Genomic DNA, 15,483 nt, shown 5'->3' with positions numbered 1-15,483 from the left:
GTCTCTGTTCAAACCATGTGTTCCTCCATACCTGTCGGCCTTCCCCAACCCTTAGTTTAAAAACTGCTTTACAACCTTTTTAATGTTAAGTGCCAGCAATCTGGTTCCATATTGGTTTAGGAGGAGCCTATCCTCCCTGTATAGGTTCCCCCTTTCCCAAAAGTTTCCCCAGTTCCCAATAAATCTAAGCCCCTCCTCCCTACACCATCATCTCATCCACGCATTGAGACCCTGCAGTTCTGCCTGTCTAACTGACCTGTTCATGGAAGTGGGATCATCTCAGAGAATGCTACCATGAAGGTCCTAGACTTCAATCTCTTACCTAGCAGCCTAAATTTGGCCTCCAGGACTCTCTCCTATCCCTCCCTATGTCATTGGTACCTACATGTACCACTACCACCGGCTCCTCCCCAGCACTACATGGAAGTCTATCTAGCTGTCTCGAGAGATCCGCAACCTTCGCACCAGGCAGGCAAGTCACCATGCGGTTCTCCCGGTCATCGCAAACCCAGCTATCGATGTTTCTAATGATCGGCTCACCCATTACTAATACTTGTCTCTTCTTAATAACTGGAATTCCCTCCCCCAGAGAGGTATCCTCAGTGCCAGGGTTAGACTACAACATCTGTCAATTAACAGTGAATCTTCTTTCCATTGACTTCTCTCTGCTGTCCCTCAGCACTCCTGCTGCTGGAACAGGAATCCCATGCTTCCAGCTTTTAAGGCCTCTCTCTCATTCTAAGTTTTGTTTTAGTCTAATAAAGCCGAGAATTGTATTTTGTCTTTAACTATTTGAGATCACATGCTGCTCAAATAATGTTCACTTTCATTCACTCATTATCTGGGGGAAGCTGAGTTTTTAAATAGAATAATAGACAACAGGGTTTAAAAAAGCCCTACGAGACCATCTCATCTATTCCCTGGGAACCAGTGCCAGACTGTGGCTTGCAGGGGCTTAGCCTGTGTTTCAAATGATGGGGCTTCTAGCACCTTTCAGGGGAGGCTATTCCACAGCCTTACAGATCTCACACATAGGATTTTTCTCTTGACATTCACCCTATATTTTCCCTTTCTTAGTGTCATCCTATTAGCCCAGACTATACCCTTGGCACCAATCTAAACATATGTTTTACTCCTTATTATTTGCCTTCTTCATATATTTTTGCACTCTGATCATACCCTCCAAGACACCATGCAACAATATCCAGTTAATTCAATTATTCCTTGTAAAGGGCTTGATCTGACCCCACAGAAGTCACTGGGACTTTTTCCATTGACTCCAATGGGGTTTGGATCAGTCCAAAAAATGCCTCAACTTCCAAGGTTCTGAGTCCCTTTCCTGAGAGCCAATGGGAGTTGAGGGCACCCAGCACTTCCCAGGATCAGGCCCCAAAGAGATCCTCCCCAAGACTAAAACACAAATAGACTGAAAAACTGGTGTGAGCGGGAAAAGACACAGGGACACATTCAGACCCGGTATAAGCAGAGGCAACGTCAGCGCGCTCCTCAGCTAGAACGGGCCGTGTTCTGCCACCCCTTTGACTGCAAAGCTGCCCCTGAAGATCTGCGTGCGGAATGATGGCAGGCGATAGCCCAGCGGTGTCATTCATTTATCATCGCAGTATCACTGGTGCCACTCTAGCTAAGCTCGTGTCAGTATTTCCATTACTGAGAAGTTCATAATTCAACCCTAAAAATGTCATCTCGGGCTCGAAGTTCACCGGCTGAAAGCAATTAAAAAAGCATTGGGTTTAAATCAGCTTGGGCAGGATTATTATTTTAGTTTACAGGGAGTAGAAGAAAATGGTGGCTTGCTTGGTTCATACTTGGTTTCGTTTGCAGTTTAAAAGAATACAGTAGCCAGCCACCCTAATTCCCCTTCAAGAATAGCATTGTGCAAGCCACTCATTCACAGCCTGATCACTGAACAAGAATGGAAACAGCTGCATTTTAACACCGGTAAAATTGTTACTGTCTCCGGCTTCAAATTCTTCCCCACATCAAGAGGTCCAACGGAAGCTAATGGGACTACACACAGGAGGGAGGATTATTTGTGCGAGTGAGGAGGAGTTGGAGGATTGGGCGCCGCAAATTCACAGTATCACTGCAGCCTGTTTTTAAAGCATGCGTCAGTTTCATGTTGCGGTGACCATACACAAAATCCTGCCGAGTCCCGTTGATTCCCCGTGCCGTGAGCCACCCAGCACGCTCTTCGTATTGCCTAGTTTTGCCTTGCCTTTGCCACAGCCCCTGGGGAGGCCGGGGGGGGAGAAGCAGGCCGGCGCCGCGCCTGCTAACAGCTCTGTTCCAAGCCACGTGCAAGAGCCGCGCGGACCCTCCCCAGGTGCAAAGAGATTCACTGAGTCCCAGCGCAGCTGGACCCACCCCACGGCCTGGACTGCAGCGGAGGCACGGGCAGAAAAACACAGCAGTGGCTTGCATGTATAATAGCAACACGGATTTCAACGGGCTGGGCAGGTGTTAGCTCCGTTTTACCAGCGAGAAAACAATTGCTTCCCTCACACTGGAAATGGAGAGGAAAGTGCTATTCAGCCCGAAGGAAGGGGACATAATCTGGCTTTATGTGACTTTCCCAGTGCCATCGAGTGAGTGGCAAAGTCAGGAATATTCAAGTCTCCTGATCCCTAGTCCCCGGATCTGACCAGTAACTCAACCCCTTGTAGCCACCACGCCGGGAAAATCAGACTCATCACTTGTGTTAAAACAAAACAAACAAACAAACAAAAATCTACTGTTAAGACAAAAAGGTAAATGAGACAGACTGGCAACAGCCAGGCAATCCGGAGTGAAGGCTGACACTCCTTTTAGTCCATCCTGTTGTGCATTGAGGCCAAGAGCTCTCAGGACAGGTCACAGTGGATAATTTACAACACAACGCTTGCAATATACCTTGGTATAACCAGGTGAGACAAGGAGAAGTTGTCAAACTTCATGGAACGCTTCAGCTTTGCTCAGGTTTGGATCACAACCTCAGAGGGGCACGCGTCGCTACTTGAAATGTGCTTTGTTATGAACCAATTTCTGTACAGAACAAACACATGGAAGCCACTCTTCTCCTCCTGGAAAAACCGATTGAAAAAGTTCTCAAAACTCTGTTGACTTTTCACTATTTCTGCTCGTTTGCATAATTGCATTCAGTTGGGACAATGGGACCCAGTGAAGACACTTTCCCTTTCGTATCTAGTCCAATTTCAGTTTCTGATTCTCAGAGCTGCAATGTTTGGGGAGCAGACAGGGAGGGGAATGATTATTCGCTGGGTTGGAGCTAATATCCATTTAGATAGATAGATAGATAGATAGATAATACTTAGCCCTATGTTTTGTTGAAGCTTGTTTGTAGGAGAGAAGGCGGAGGAATAACATGATTTAATCCCCGCTAATCGAAATCAGTAAAATGCCTGACCTGACATTCTGTTCAATGAGTCACTCTTTCCACAAATATTTCATTCAGAGGGCTCGGGATTCTGGGGTTCGCTGATGCCATGGGGTACCCGGAACACTGCAGAGATCCGGGGCTTTCCACCGCTGTCTTTCCCCCCTTGGGACACTCCCGGGCTTTCTCCTCATGGCTTCATGTTAGCAAGTGAATTCTCAGCCCTTTGGCTTGGCATCCCTTTTATGGGCGTTGTGAGCCTTCCCTGACCAACAAGGCAGGGAAGACAGCAAGAAAGATCGAGGGGCCGTTTTCCTGGGTGAAGTGGAGGGGGCTGGGGAATCTGATCCCAGCCCTTGGGTAGTGCACACAAGGTTTCGCTTCTGCACTGTGGAGTTTCTGCTCTCTCAGGATCAGCCTCCCGAGTTGTGTTTGCTCGCCCTGCCGCAGAAGCGACATTTCAATGGAAGCGAAACAAAGCCGAGCGGCCGCAGCAGGTGTGCTACGCAAGGGCTGGTGGCAAGTCCCGGGCCGCTCCTGCTCCAGGGGAAGTCACATCGGAGCAGAATAGCCCCTGCTACTACAAAACGCTTGCACCGTTAACGCGCCGTAGCGTCTTCGCGTTGCCCCCAGCGAACACCAGAATGAGCGGATGCATCACAGAATCGGCACCAGAGTGTGCGACAACACAGTTGTGTCCTGGGAGCAGCCCTGGATAGACCTTCCCCAGCCGGGACCCTGATCCACCGACCCCCCAAACTCCCTGTGAAGTTAGCGGGAAAGCAGGGCGCACGGGATCGAGCCCTTAGCCATTGACTAGACTAGAGAAAAAGCGGGCGCTGGGCAGCTGAACACAGGCTGGGCGCGTTTGTCTCCGCTGCAGGCGGGCTTGGTTTGGCGCCGTGCATTTCTTTGGTCTTTAACTAACGCACAATTTGATAAACCTCAGGAGCGATCCGGAGCAGTGCTGAGCAAGGGACGCCGCGCACACTTGAGGAGGAAAATCCCCGCATGGGGGCGGGGGGGGGGGGGTAATTCCTGCAATCTGTGATGATATCAAACTAGGCTTCTTTTCTCAGCCCGAAAGAGCCGGGACTGTAGGAGATCGGAGGGCGAGAAAGGAAATTACCAGGGCAAAACTACACACAACCCCAGAAAAGCGCTTCGGCGTTTGTCTTTCCCCATCACCTTCCCGGCTTAATCCTGCACTAGTCCAGGGAGCTAATTCATACCAGATACATCTCTAGGAATGTGGGCTATGAGGCGAGAGAAAAAATACAAAGCAGGCGAGAGATTCCCGGATCGGAATCATTTTTCCCCCTCCCCAAATCCTACAGGTTTCGTTTACCTCTTCCAACTTGGAAAGAGGCTTTTGACGCTGATAACCTACCGGGCCAACGACTGGCTGGGAAGAGGGGAAAGGTTTGAACCTGCGGGAATGTGCGGGATAATCGCGAAGTTAACAAGAGGCGACCCAGGGGGTAGGCGGCGGGTGGAAATTGCCTCTTCCCCAAATTCAGAGGCACACTTTCGAAGTGCAAAGGGACGGCTGGGAAAGAGACGACTCACCCTCAGGTGAGCTAAACCCAGAGAAGGGCTGTGCATTGCCCAGTTGGGTTTGGGATGAAGTTCTGACCAGGGCAGGTCATTTTTACAGACAGTAAATGAGACTTTACGAACCAACCCAATCGCTTTAGTCTTTTCAACACTAATCCACAAATATAAGGCTAGAAACAGACACGCATAACAAAGCCTCCGCCACAGCGCAGACAACAAATTCTATATCCGTCGATTAATAAACGATGCGTCGACAGACAAATACAGGAGCATAGATACAAAATCTATCCAGGCAACTCTAATTCAAACAATCTATCTCCATGGATCCAGGTGTAAAAACAATTACATTTATATGTGTGTGAGGAGATAAATACGTTCTATCCATAGACAATTCGAATTAGATCTCTCTATAGAGAAATAGTTTTATCTATCGATCTGTATGTGGGGATGGAGAGGCTCTTTGAATTGTTGAGGTCTGTCTCCTGTCGCTATCGCAATCAGCTCACAGAGATATCAGTGCCTGAATTTTCTTCTCACCCAAACCAGTTTCTCCTCCTCGCTCACCACCCACCCGCTCCACCTGCCGCTGGGACGGAATGTCCTTCGGCGCAAACAGGAAGAAGGAAAACTACGCCCCAGGGAAGCGCACTGGGCGGCGGTGGGGTCGGCGGAGTTTCCTCCTGCTGCGAAGCAGGTAGGGAAATGCCCCTTCCTCTGATCTTGACCCCAGCACTGAGTGGCCCCGGCTGGGCTGCATATGGGACACCTCAAGGGATCAATCAACCAGCTCCGGAGCCCCGCATCCCAGTTCTGTAAACGGCGTTTTCCAGACATCCCTGAGCTACATCTTCCTCCACCGGATTAGTGGGAAAGAGTCCCAGGGAGCTAGAGATGAGTTTCATTACAAAGATGCTAAAACAGGCTCCCGGCCAGGAAAGGGGACGTCGCCCAGGGCTGGGGAGCCCTGGGATTTGGCCATAGGCCAATAGCACAGGGTGATTTTCCCTCTTGCCTGGGACGCAGGGGGTCAAGGACTCCCAGTATAGAGGGGAAATCGGACCCCACACGGAGGCCTCCGCTCTTCTCATCCGCAGTGTCTCCTACCGCCCTTTAGGGAGGACTTTTCGATCTAACATTCCTTCTCAAGCCAGGTGGTTCCTCGAATTCGAATCGAAGGGAATTGTAAGACCTTCTCTCACGCCTGCTGGGAGCGATATTGTAAGCGCGGGAAGCGGAACCAAACACTCATCACACCCTATTTGTAATCGGTTACTTGTTTAGTCGAATTTAAAACAATTGTTAACAGGGACGATTGCCTAGAACAGTCATCATTTCGTTGTCTGGGATAAACAGAAAACAGGGGGCGTACGCTGCAGAGAACGAAAGAGAAGGAGAGTCGGACTCAGTTTCTCACTGGTAGAAAAAATATTGCTAACTCAGAGCAATTAAAAACAAATCCCTGGGGCTGGTACCTAGAACAGCAAAGGTAGCAGGTGAACAGTCCACAGCAAACACAAAGCAAGGGGGCTAGTGAAATTCACAACCCGCGTCTCATGTCTCCTCTTCGGTACGGAGAGGACTCTGAACCGGGGGTCACTGGAAAGCAACAATCTCTCATCCCCGCACAGGGGGCTTTCTGCGCGGCTTTTGCATTTATTTAATCAAACAAAATACAAACACACCTGCCACAACCCCATCAGAAGAAAGGATGAGAGAAGGAGATAAAAGAGCCAGAGGTGAAACGCGGCTGCCCGGATCGCTCCTGTCCCCTCTCTCTGGAAATGTTTGACTCAGACTCTCCATTCAGCCGCTATGTCAGGGCTGCTCTGGACACATTTCCAACTCAAGAGTTTTTGGTTTGGTTTGGTTTGGTTTGGTTTGGTTTGGTTTGCTGAGGGGTGGGGGAGAGGGGGAAGAGTATTGTTGCAAATCAGGAGAATCTGGGAGCTGCTGCTCAGGAAACCCAAGGGATGGAGCGCTCCAGCCTAAGTGGAGGAGATTCCTGCAGCAAGATTCTGCCCAACCCAGAATCCACCAGGATCTGGACTATGCCCGCCCCAGGAGCCTTTGCAGCCCCCCAGTCTTTCACCTGAGCCCCAGTGCCCAGCGGGAGCGTGAGAAGGGGGGGTTCCAGGAGCTGCCTAAAGACCAGTCGCTGCCCAAGCAGAGAGGGGCACAGAGTCCTTCCCGATCTACAAGTCCCTTGCACAAGCACAACCGCTGGCAAGGCGGAGGGTAAGAAAACAGCATCTTTTGCCTGTCGGGGTCAGGAATTTCAACTCTGCCAGCCAGTGACCCGCTAGGCATCGAAATGTAAGCAACCAAAATACGAAAGGTGACTGACAAGGAATGAATTGATCAATGGAATATACTAGACTCGTGTGTAAGCTATTCAACAAGAAAGATCTGTCTCTAAATACACAGATACCTTTACAGCCAGAGATTTGTAGAAAAAAAGATAACTAGATCAAGATATGTAGATACACGTACATTTGTATCTATGTATCTATAGCATTTATCAACATATAGATATTGTGTATGCGAAGAAAGAGATAATTTGTATACGTCTATACATAATGGTATATAGCTAGACACGAATTTAATTATGCCTGGATACAGATCTCTCTATAAATATACAGATAATTGTGCGTATATGCAGAAATAACGGTTTGTACATTTATATATGTATACGAGAGAGATCTGTATCCATACATCATTCGATAGCGGTCTAGATCTAGAGATCAATATTTGGACAAATTGATACAATGGGATTTTAAGGATTTTTGACATACAACCTAGCCGTATTTGATCTAAACCAACTGACTCTTCATTATAAATACAGATTCTCTGACCCGAGCTATAAATTGGACCCTATTTCTGACCGACAGGTCTATCTCTGGATAAATGGCCGGGTCCAGTTAATTCTCTCTCTCTCTCGCTCGCTCTCTCTGAATTCGGGAGATTGGTTTGGAGGCGGATTTTAAAACTCAGTAGCAAAAGGAGGAAATTTCCCCTCTGGATCATAAAGCGGAATAAAATGAGGTCGCACGGGCTCCGTACAGCCTTTAAAACAATCCCCAGTTTTCTAGCCGGGGAGAGGGCACCACAGGTCAGAAAGATAAATCTAGAAAGGCTCCAAACAATCAAATACAAACAAAGGAACAGTCCAGAAGCTGAAACCCGTTCTTCTTATTCCATCGACCAAGATCATTCTGGGACATTTTTTACCACCCTTCTGTGTGCCCTGCTATCGCAAGAAAGTAACCGCACTTCCCTTCTGCTGGGTTTCAGACGGTAGCAAAGATTTACGAGTCAAACTAGGTGTGAAAGGCCCCTAACTTCTCCTATAACTTCCCCCCACACGCCAGCCAGCTCCACCACTTTCCAGAGAGATCTCGCCGGAGAGGCGCTAAGCCGGGGGGGCGGGATGGCAGAGGATCTGTAAAGTACCCCCTCATCAGTGACTGTGACCACCTTCCCGGCTGCAAACGCGACCCGGGCCTGGAGTGAGTTAGCAAAAGGATCTCCAAGCGAAACCATTCAACGCACGAGACGGGCAGTCTCCGCACAACGCCAAGCAACAGGGTGTAATGTATAACAACGCACACACCGACACATCCGCATGCCAGCGCCCCGGTTAGCCAGAGACCTGTGGCCGCAATTGCGGAAAACTCTTGATCTGTTTCCCCTGTCATTTACATGTCATGCTTTTTCCAAGCGCCCGGCTGATTTCACATTTCAGCGGACCCGAGACTTCCCCGAGAAAGCCCTGGAAACCAGGCAAAGCCCCGCCGGGAAAAGCCGCACGCGGCATCTCGGCTGCCCCGGCCACCCGAGGGGCGAGGCAGAAATGCCCCAGGGCCGTTCTCAGTGTAACCAGAACACACGGGCTGCGAGCGCGGAGGAGAGACGCCGCATTCAGAGCGGAGCAGGGAGCCAGCCCTTTGCCAGAGCATCTATCGCCTACAGGAGGGGCCGATCCGCGTGCTCAGCATTGGGAACAGAGCGAGAAATACGGGGTCATAACACAAGCAACGAATATTATGGAGTATGGATGTGTCTATATTATGTGTGTATGTGTCTACATTAACATATACCGTATATATCAGTGTGCATATATATATCCCCGTATATATATGCACAAACAACATATATACCAGCGTGTGTATATATATATATATATATATTTGTGCGTATATATATATATACTCACACGCACAAATATATATATGGACTTACACACGTTATACTACATACACACACGCATAGCTATATTATACACACACGTGTAGATACATACATATGCTTATAGTATAGCTATATTCCTGATACAGGGTTCACAACTAAGCTCTCCTATGCATATAACTTGTGTCTATTCCTGGATCAGAGTTCACAGCTTAGCCTGAGCTACACTACCCTCAAGTCCAATTTGACAAAACAACCGCCTGGGATCTCCCCCGGCAGGCAGCTCAGCGGGTCTTCTCCCCTTCCTCCCGCCCCCATTTGGGAAGAGCAGATTGCAAATAAACTCCCCGGCGGTGACTTGCATTGGGGTCTCCCCACTCCTAGGAGCAAATTGGCAAGATGGGTGCACTTTCCGGAAATTTCCCCCCTTAGAATGCAGCGCTCAGGGGGTCTCCCAACTTCTTGCAAGGCGGTTTAAAGTTGATGTGGCTGCGGGACCAGTATTTTGCTGTCATCCAGGAAGATTGTTTACTTCCCATTAGCTGCCTAGCAGCTCCTCTTCCCCAATCAGCACAATCATCCTGCATATCCACTCTGTTCTGGGTACTTCCTTCCCTGTTGCATATTATTATTTTTCTCTATATATTATTAGTATTTTAAAAAGAAGGCAACCAACCTCATCCAGCCCCTTCGCAGGAATTTGCCTCACATGGAAATACCCACCCGTCTTACATTTTTCAAGTACTTTTTCCGCCCCTGCCTCTCCACATCTCACAGTGCAGTTAGCCACCCTCCCTGCACCATTTAGGCTTCTATCATTGCCAGTTTTCTTTATTATTAAATCAATGAGGGAAAAAAAAATCCTTACGTTGCATTGGCACACCAAGAATCTCTGGAAGCCCCTTGACAGAACCTTCTGTAGTGAGTGCTGAGCTTTGCATCATTTTATTTAAATAGAAAATAAAAAATAAACGGCTCTATTTTATCTCTCTATAAAAATAAAACAAAACATTAAGTTTAAAGTACAGTCAGGGCTGATCCTTCTACACGTGCTGGAGGACTGGAGTGGCCCTGCTTTAGCCCTGGTCTGTTTCAAATCTCTTTTGATCCTGCTATCCTGGGTTAGTGTATCCCGGGTTAAAGTGATGCTGCCGCAGCTCTTTTCGCTGGAATGCTGGTCCCCTGAAGGCAGGTTTGATTCATTCACACTGCAGGGAGTGAGCGTGACGTCACTTTCCGCAGGGAGGCCCCGCCCCCTCCAGCCAATCCCCTTACATCATGTCAGAAACTGGGGCGGGGACACCCAAAGGACAGAGCCCAGGTAAAGATTTTAGGGGTGGGGCCACCAGGCGAAGTGGGCGCGGCCTGTGCCTTTATGGGCGTGGCTACCTGGCATTCAGCCCCGCCCCTGCCCTTCGAGGGCTATAAAGGCAGCGGCGGCAGCTGGTGCCTTAGAGCTCCCCGTTGTCTTGCTGGCTTAGCGCAGCCCTTCTGGTTGGTCCTGGCATCCCTTGTACCGGGAGGTTACCGCGGTGAAATAGCGGCGCCCCAGGCTTGTTACACCGGGGCAGGCTAGAAATCCCTGCGTCAGTCACAGCCCACTTTACTATCCCTCGTTCCTGGGCATCGCTGCTGCTCCATTTCCCTCCCCCTTCAACCCCCGTCTTCCCTTCACCCTGCGGCTCCATCCATCTACCCCTTCGCCACCCAGCCACCGGACACAGCAGCGCCTGCCCCCTTTGTAACAAACGCTACGAGAAATCCACACGCCTCGGCTGCCGCTGGCAGGATTAAACGAGCCCGCCCGTCCCGCCTTCCTTCCAGTTGGGGTTTGCTCCCCGTTCGTCTGGAAGCAAATTAAGCTCCCCATTTCCACGCGGCCTTCCTCATTTTGCAGCGCTGGTCTCTGCTGGAGCTTCTCACTCGCTTTATTCGTTGCCTGGTTCTGTCTTCCCTCAGCAGCTCTTCTAAGATTTCCCCTTTATCCAAATCGTTCCCGGTGTTTTATTTCCCCCTCTCCCACGCTGACATACAGCGTCAGCTACCGCTTTGCTTCACCTTGCACAGACCTGCTGGATAACGCTGGGCTCTGTATTTCGCACGGAGCATCGCGATTCTTTTTCAATGAGTGCCTATTACATGTCCCCAAGCCGCGCACACATTGAAATAGCTCGGATCCCATGACTTATTTAGCTGGAAAAATTCAGATCTCACACGAGGAAGCTATTCTTCCCGTCTCTGTTCATTTTGAAGCTTTTCCTCTTAAAAACAATTCGAATCACTGCTGCATTATTAGGACACGCAGGGCAGAAAGGTCACACAGTGGAAAACAAACAGGTTTTTTTAATAGCTTTTTTCACTTTATACATATAAAAACCTCTGGCCAGTTTTGCTAGCCCCAGTCCATCATATCAACATGAGCTGGATGTCTGACTAATTTCATCTAGTTAATTTCAATATTTGCTCAGCCAAACATCCCCCTACCCTGGTTTGAGTCTAATTCGGAGACCGGTTCTCGCTACAGGCAAGGCTGCGGTTATTCGGTGTTTCCTATCCTCTTTCTCTAGGCGTTAGGAAGGGATGCTGGCTGGCTAGATTAGGAAGCTAGAATACCCCACATTTGGGCGCTTGGAAAAGAGAGAGCTCCAGCATTTGGCTTTTTTGCTGCCCACTGAACCTCCTCAGAAAAGGAACCCCGCTCACCCCTTTTCCCCCATGAAACCCAAGGCAGAAAACAGCCAGCCCAATGGCTTTCGATAGTACTCTGAAAACCCCGTCTTAATGTACAAGGAAGATGGCCTAAGAAATACAGCGCTCCACCTTAAAGATTGCAATGTTTGCCATTTGCTACTGCTCCCGTTCTTCCCAGTGGCCGACTGCTTTCCTTACCGGGGGCTGGGAGGGAGAGGGTTTTAAAACAGCATATTTTAGGAGTAAAAGTCACTAACTAATGACTGAATGCATGTCATGCCCCTTCTCGTATTGTGGACCATCCCCACGGATGGCAAGAGCCCTGCACACACCCGTGTCTATTCCAATGCCAGCGATATTAAACCATGCTGGGAAATGTCCTTTACAACAGATGAGAGAGACCGAGATCAGGACTCTGTTAATCGAGACTTTTTAAACAAAAAGCAATAAGTGAAACGAGCAAAAAACCGAACAATAACGGGGAGTGAGTTTCCCATCCCTGGGGCTGTTTTACTGTCATAGAGTCATAGAATCTCAGGGCTGGAAGGGATCTCAGGAGGTCATCTAGTCCAACCCCCTGCTCAAGGCAGGACCCATCCCCAACTAAATCTGTCGGGTATCAGCAAACGAAAATATCAACATTTATTTCTCACGGAGGAATTTAAGACTCTTTTGCGAGGTTTAATAGCTGATTGGACACAGGTACTTTTCTAACCAATGCATCTGCTTCCTCCCAGCCCGCTGCACAGAAACAGCCACGCTTGGCTGGGATCAGGGGGAGGGGGGTGAATCCCCCCTGTATTATGCAAAAGGCAATGGGCTAAATTCATTATTGGGGATGAATGGAGTATGGAGATGACCTCATTGCTCACGCATATTTCCCCCTCCCCATCCCCAACGGAATGGATTTGATTCATTGTGCCTACCTTGCCCGTCCCATCTCAGCGGCAGATCCTCCGCTGGCATAAATGGTCATCGCTCCGTTTATACCAGCTGAGGCTGTACCCCCCCTCCCCCACGCCTCTTGTCTCTAGCCTGTTGCCAGTCCAATTAAAATAACTTTTACCGAAGGGGACTTTTACTGAAGATGTCCCCGGCTGGAATGCGACTGTGTCCGATCCGTCAAACAGACCCTGTGATTATTAATTACTGTTATTGTTAGACGTTAGGTGTGCAGGGCAAAAACATTTGGGTTTGTCAAGTCAGTAAAAGGCACAAGTTCAGAGAGCTAAGCCTTGGAGAAAGATCCTAACACAATTATTTGGCAGAAGGAATTATGAACCGGGCTAGTAAATTCTATGTCTGGTTGCCCAAAAAGCAAACACCAAATAGATTTAAATTTAAAAACGGGGAGTTACTATCTAGAGTTAGTCAAAAAGTTAACCAGATTAATGAATAGGTCAAATTTTGATTAAAACCCAAGAATGTTAATTGTTTACCAAAAATTTTCACAAAAATATTCATCCCATTTTTAGACCAGCTCTAAAGCTGGCTGAATTTTTCCAAACGTTGACAAAAAATGTCATTGAAATGTCAATATTTTCCTTACAATTTGCACCCAAAAAATCACCATTTTTAGATCAACTCTTGTTTGATGAGACCAAGCATTGGGGCCAGGGAGCAGAGAATGGCAGGGACTAAGCTCTCACAAGGGCAGGACACAAGTCCCAAGTTAAAGAGCCAAATCATTCCCATATAGGTAGGAAAATGTGTTTCATAGCCCACCAGCAGCCATCCAGAAGGTTCAGGAGTTCATGTGGAACTCTGGGACTCTTCTAGAGGAGTTAACTCTCAGAGATAACTCCTCCAGATGCAGAAATCTTTTTATCTTAGGTATTTATTTAATTTTAATTGCCTGTGTTCTTTAATCAGGACAATGTTAACTATAATAATATAGATGAGAGCTCTGTATCACTTTTCATCTCTGGATCTGGAAGTGTTTTACAAAGGGAGAGAAGAATCATTTCAATTTATAGCTGAGGAAACTGAGGCACAGAGCGGGTAAGTGATTTGCCCCAGGCAACACAGTCAGTGGCAGAGCTGAGAATAAAATCCCAGATCCTCAGATGGCCCTAGGTCTCCTGGCTATCTGTCCAGGGCTATAGTGACCACGATGACTCCCAAGATTCAACATCATACTTCCATGAGTCCAGTGGACAGGTGGCAATGACCAATTAAACAAAATATTCTGTGGTGACAATACCAGTTAAACAAAGTGGAAGAAGGAAAAAGGATACACGGCCATGGATGTTAAAAAGAAACAAGAGAATTCACTCGAGTAGCTGTGCAAGAGTGTTTTGAGATGTTTCACTGCTGGAGAGCTTCTATGGGTGCTTACACTGGTTCGCCACAATGAGAGTAAGTACACAGACATTTCCCCAGTTCACCTTTAATTCAGGGGAAGGGAGGGAGGAAGACATGAGATCCTAGTCTAAGACAAGGGGTGAAGTTAATTCCTGAAGTAAAATCATTGACGTTTAGTGCAGTTAAATACCAAAGGTGAATTTGGCCCACCCAATTTAAAAAGCGTAGGGGGAAAATGTAGAGAATTTCCACACACAGAACACTTGTAAGGAATATGGCATAACATATCCCATATTGCTATAGATCTGTCTGTCTATCTATCGGAGTCTTCTGCATGAGAGAGGTCTCCAAATGTTGACCTTTTCCTGAGACATAATGTTGAATAGACAATATAACAAGAAGAACAAAATGCCAAAGACAGTAGGGGAAAAAAAACCTTCCATGAGATTCTTCATTATAGACAATGGAGCCATGTGACATGGTTTCTATCAATATTAATAATTATGCTAGCACCCACTATATGGGAGGTTGCTACTGGGGATAGATTACTGTAGTGAATTGCAGAAATCAATGCATTAGATCAAAATCTATCTTGTTACATCCATAGGCCATAGATGGAGAACATTTCAAAAGCTCTGTGTCTGTGTTATGTTTTTCAGGATTCCTATGGCACATGGCTTCCGGAGCCATGCAAAGACATAATATTAATTCCATAGTATGCACCTACTAAACTGGTACAAAGTCAGGCTATTCCAGATTAGGTCAGATTGACAAAGGCTGGAAGGAAAGCCGTGCAGGAGAAGGAAAAGCATGTGTGTGCAGGGGGTGATGGACAAAATTGCATAAACAAACTAGGGGCAACAGTCAGAGGGAATAACTAAGAAGGTATGGGAGAGATGACATACAGGCTCCTGAAGAATCCCTTCTATGGAATGAGAAAAGTGCTAGCCTGCAAAAAGACTTGCTCATTGGCTCTGGAATTGTCCAGTCTCATCAGGGAAAAATATACATGAAACAAGTGATAGCTGGGGAAGGGAGAGGGGAGGAGGAGGAAGAAGGAAATGGAGTAGAAGTGGCAGCCAAGCATGAGACTTTAAAGTTTAACAAATGTCCAGTATTCGCAGGTATATGGATTTTTCCAGGCTTACGTTCCTTATTTTCCCCAAAGTAAATGCAGGATTAATGGACACAAACACTTCTGCTTTCTGCATCTATCTACTTCTGTGCCCCCATCGCCACAAATAACCGAGTGCTTTACGAACAGCAGTGAATATGTTCTCACCACACCCCAGTGAGGCAGTTCAGTACCATGTGCCCCACGTTACACACAGGGAACTGAGGCACAAAGAGAT

At 47.8% G+C, this 15,483-nt stretch overlaps 1 protein-coding gene across 1 annotated transcript in view; it reads right to left on the bottom strand.

Moving 5' to 3' along the window:
• LHX4 (LIM homeobox 4) overlaps nucleotides 1-10,080 on the bottom strand; it is a 59,094-nt gene extending 49,014 nt beyond the window's left edge. The window contains exon 1 of the mRNA XM_077824663.1: nucleotides 10,005-10,080. Coding sequence (XP_077680789.1) covers nucleotides 10,005-10,080 — 76 coding nt within the window. The remainder of the gene's footprint in view (nucleotides 1-10,004) is intronic.
• Nucleotides 10,081-15,483: the final 5,403 nt, after the last annotated feature.

This window comes from Eretmochelys imbricata, chromosome 8 (assembly GCF_965152235.1).
Source record: "Eretmochelys imbricata isolate rEreImb1 chromosome 8, rEreImb1.hap1, whole genome shotgun sequence".
Lineage (NCBI taxonomy): Eukaryota > Metazoa > Chordata > Testudines > Cheloniidae > Eretmochelys > Eretmochelys imbricata.
This window is presented reverse-complemented; position numbering and strand designations above follow the sequence as displayed.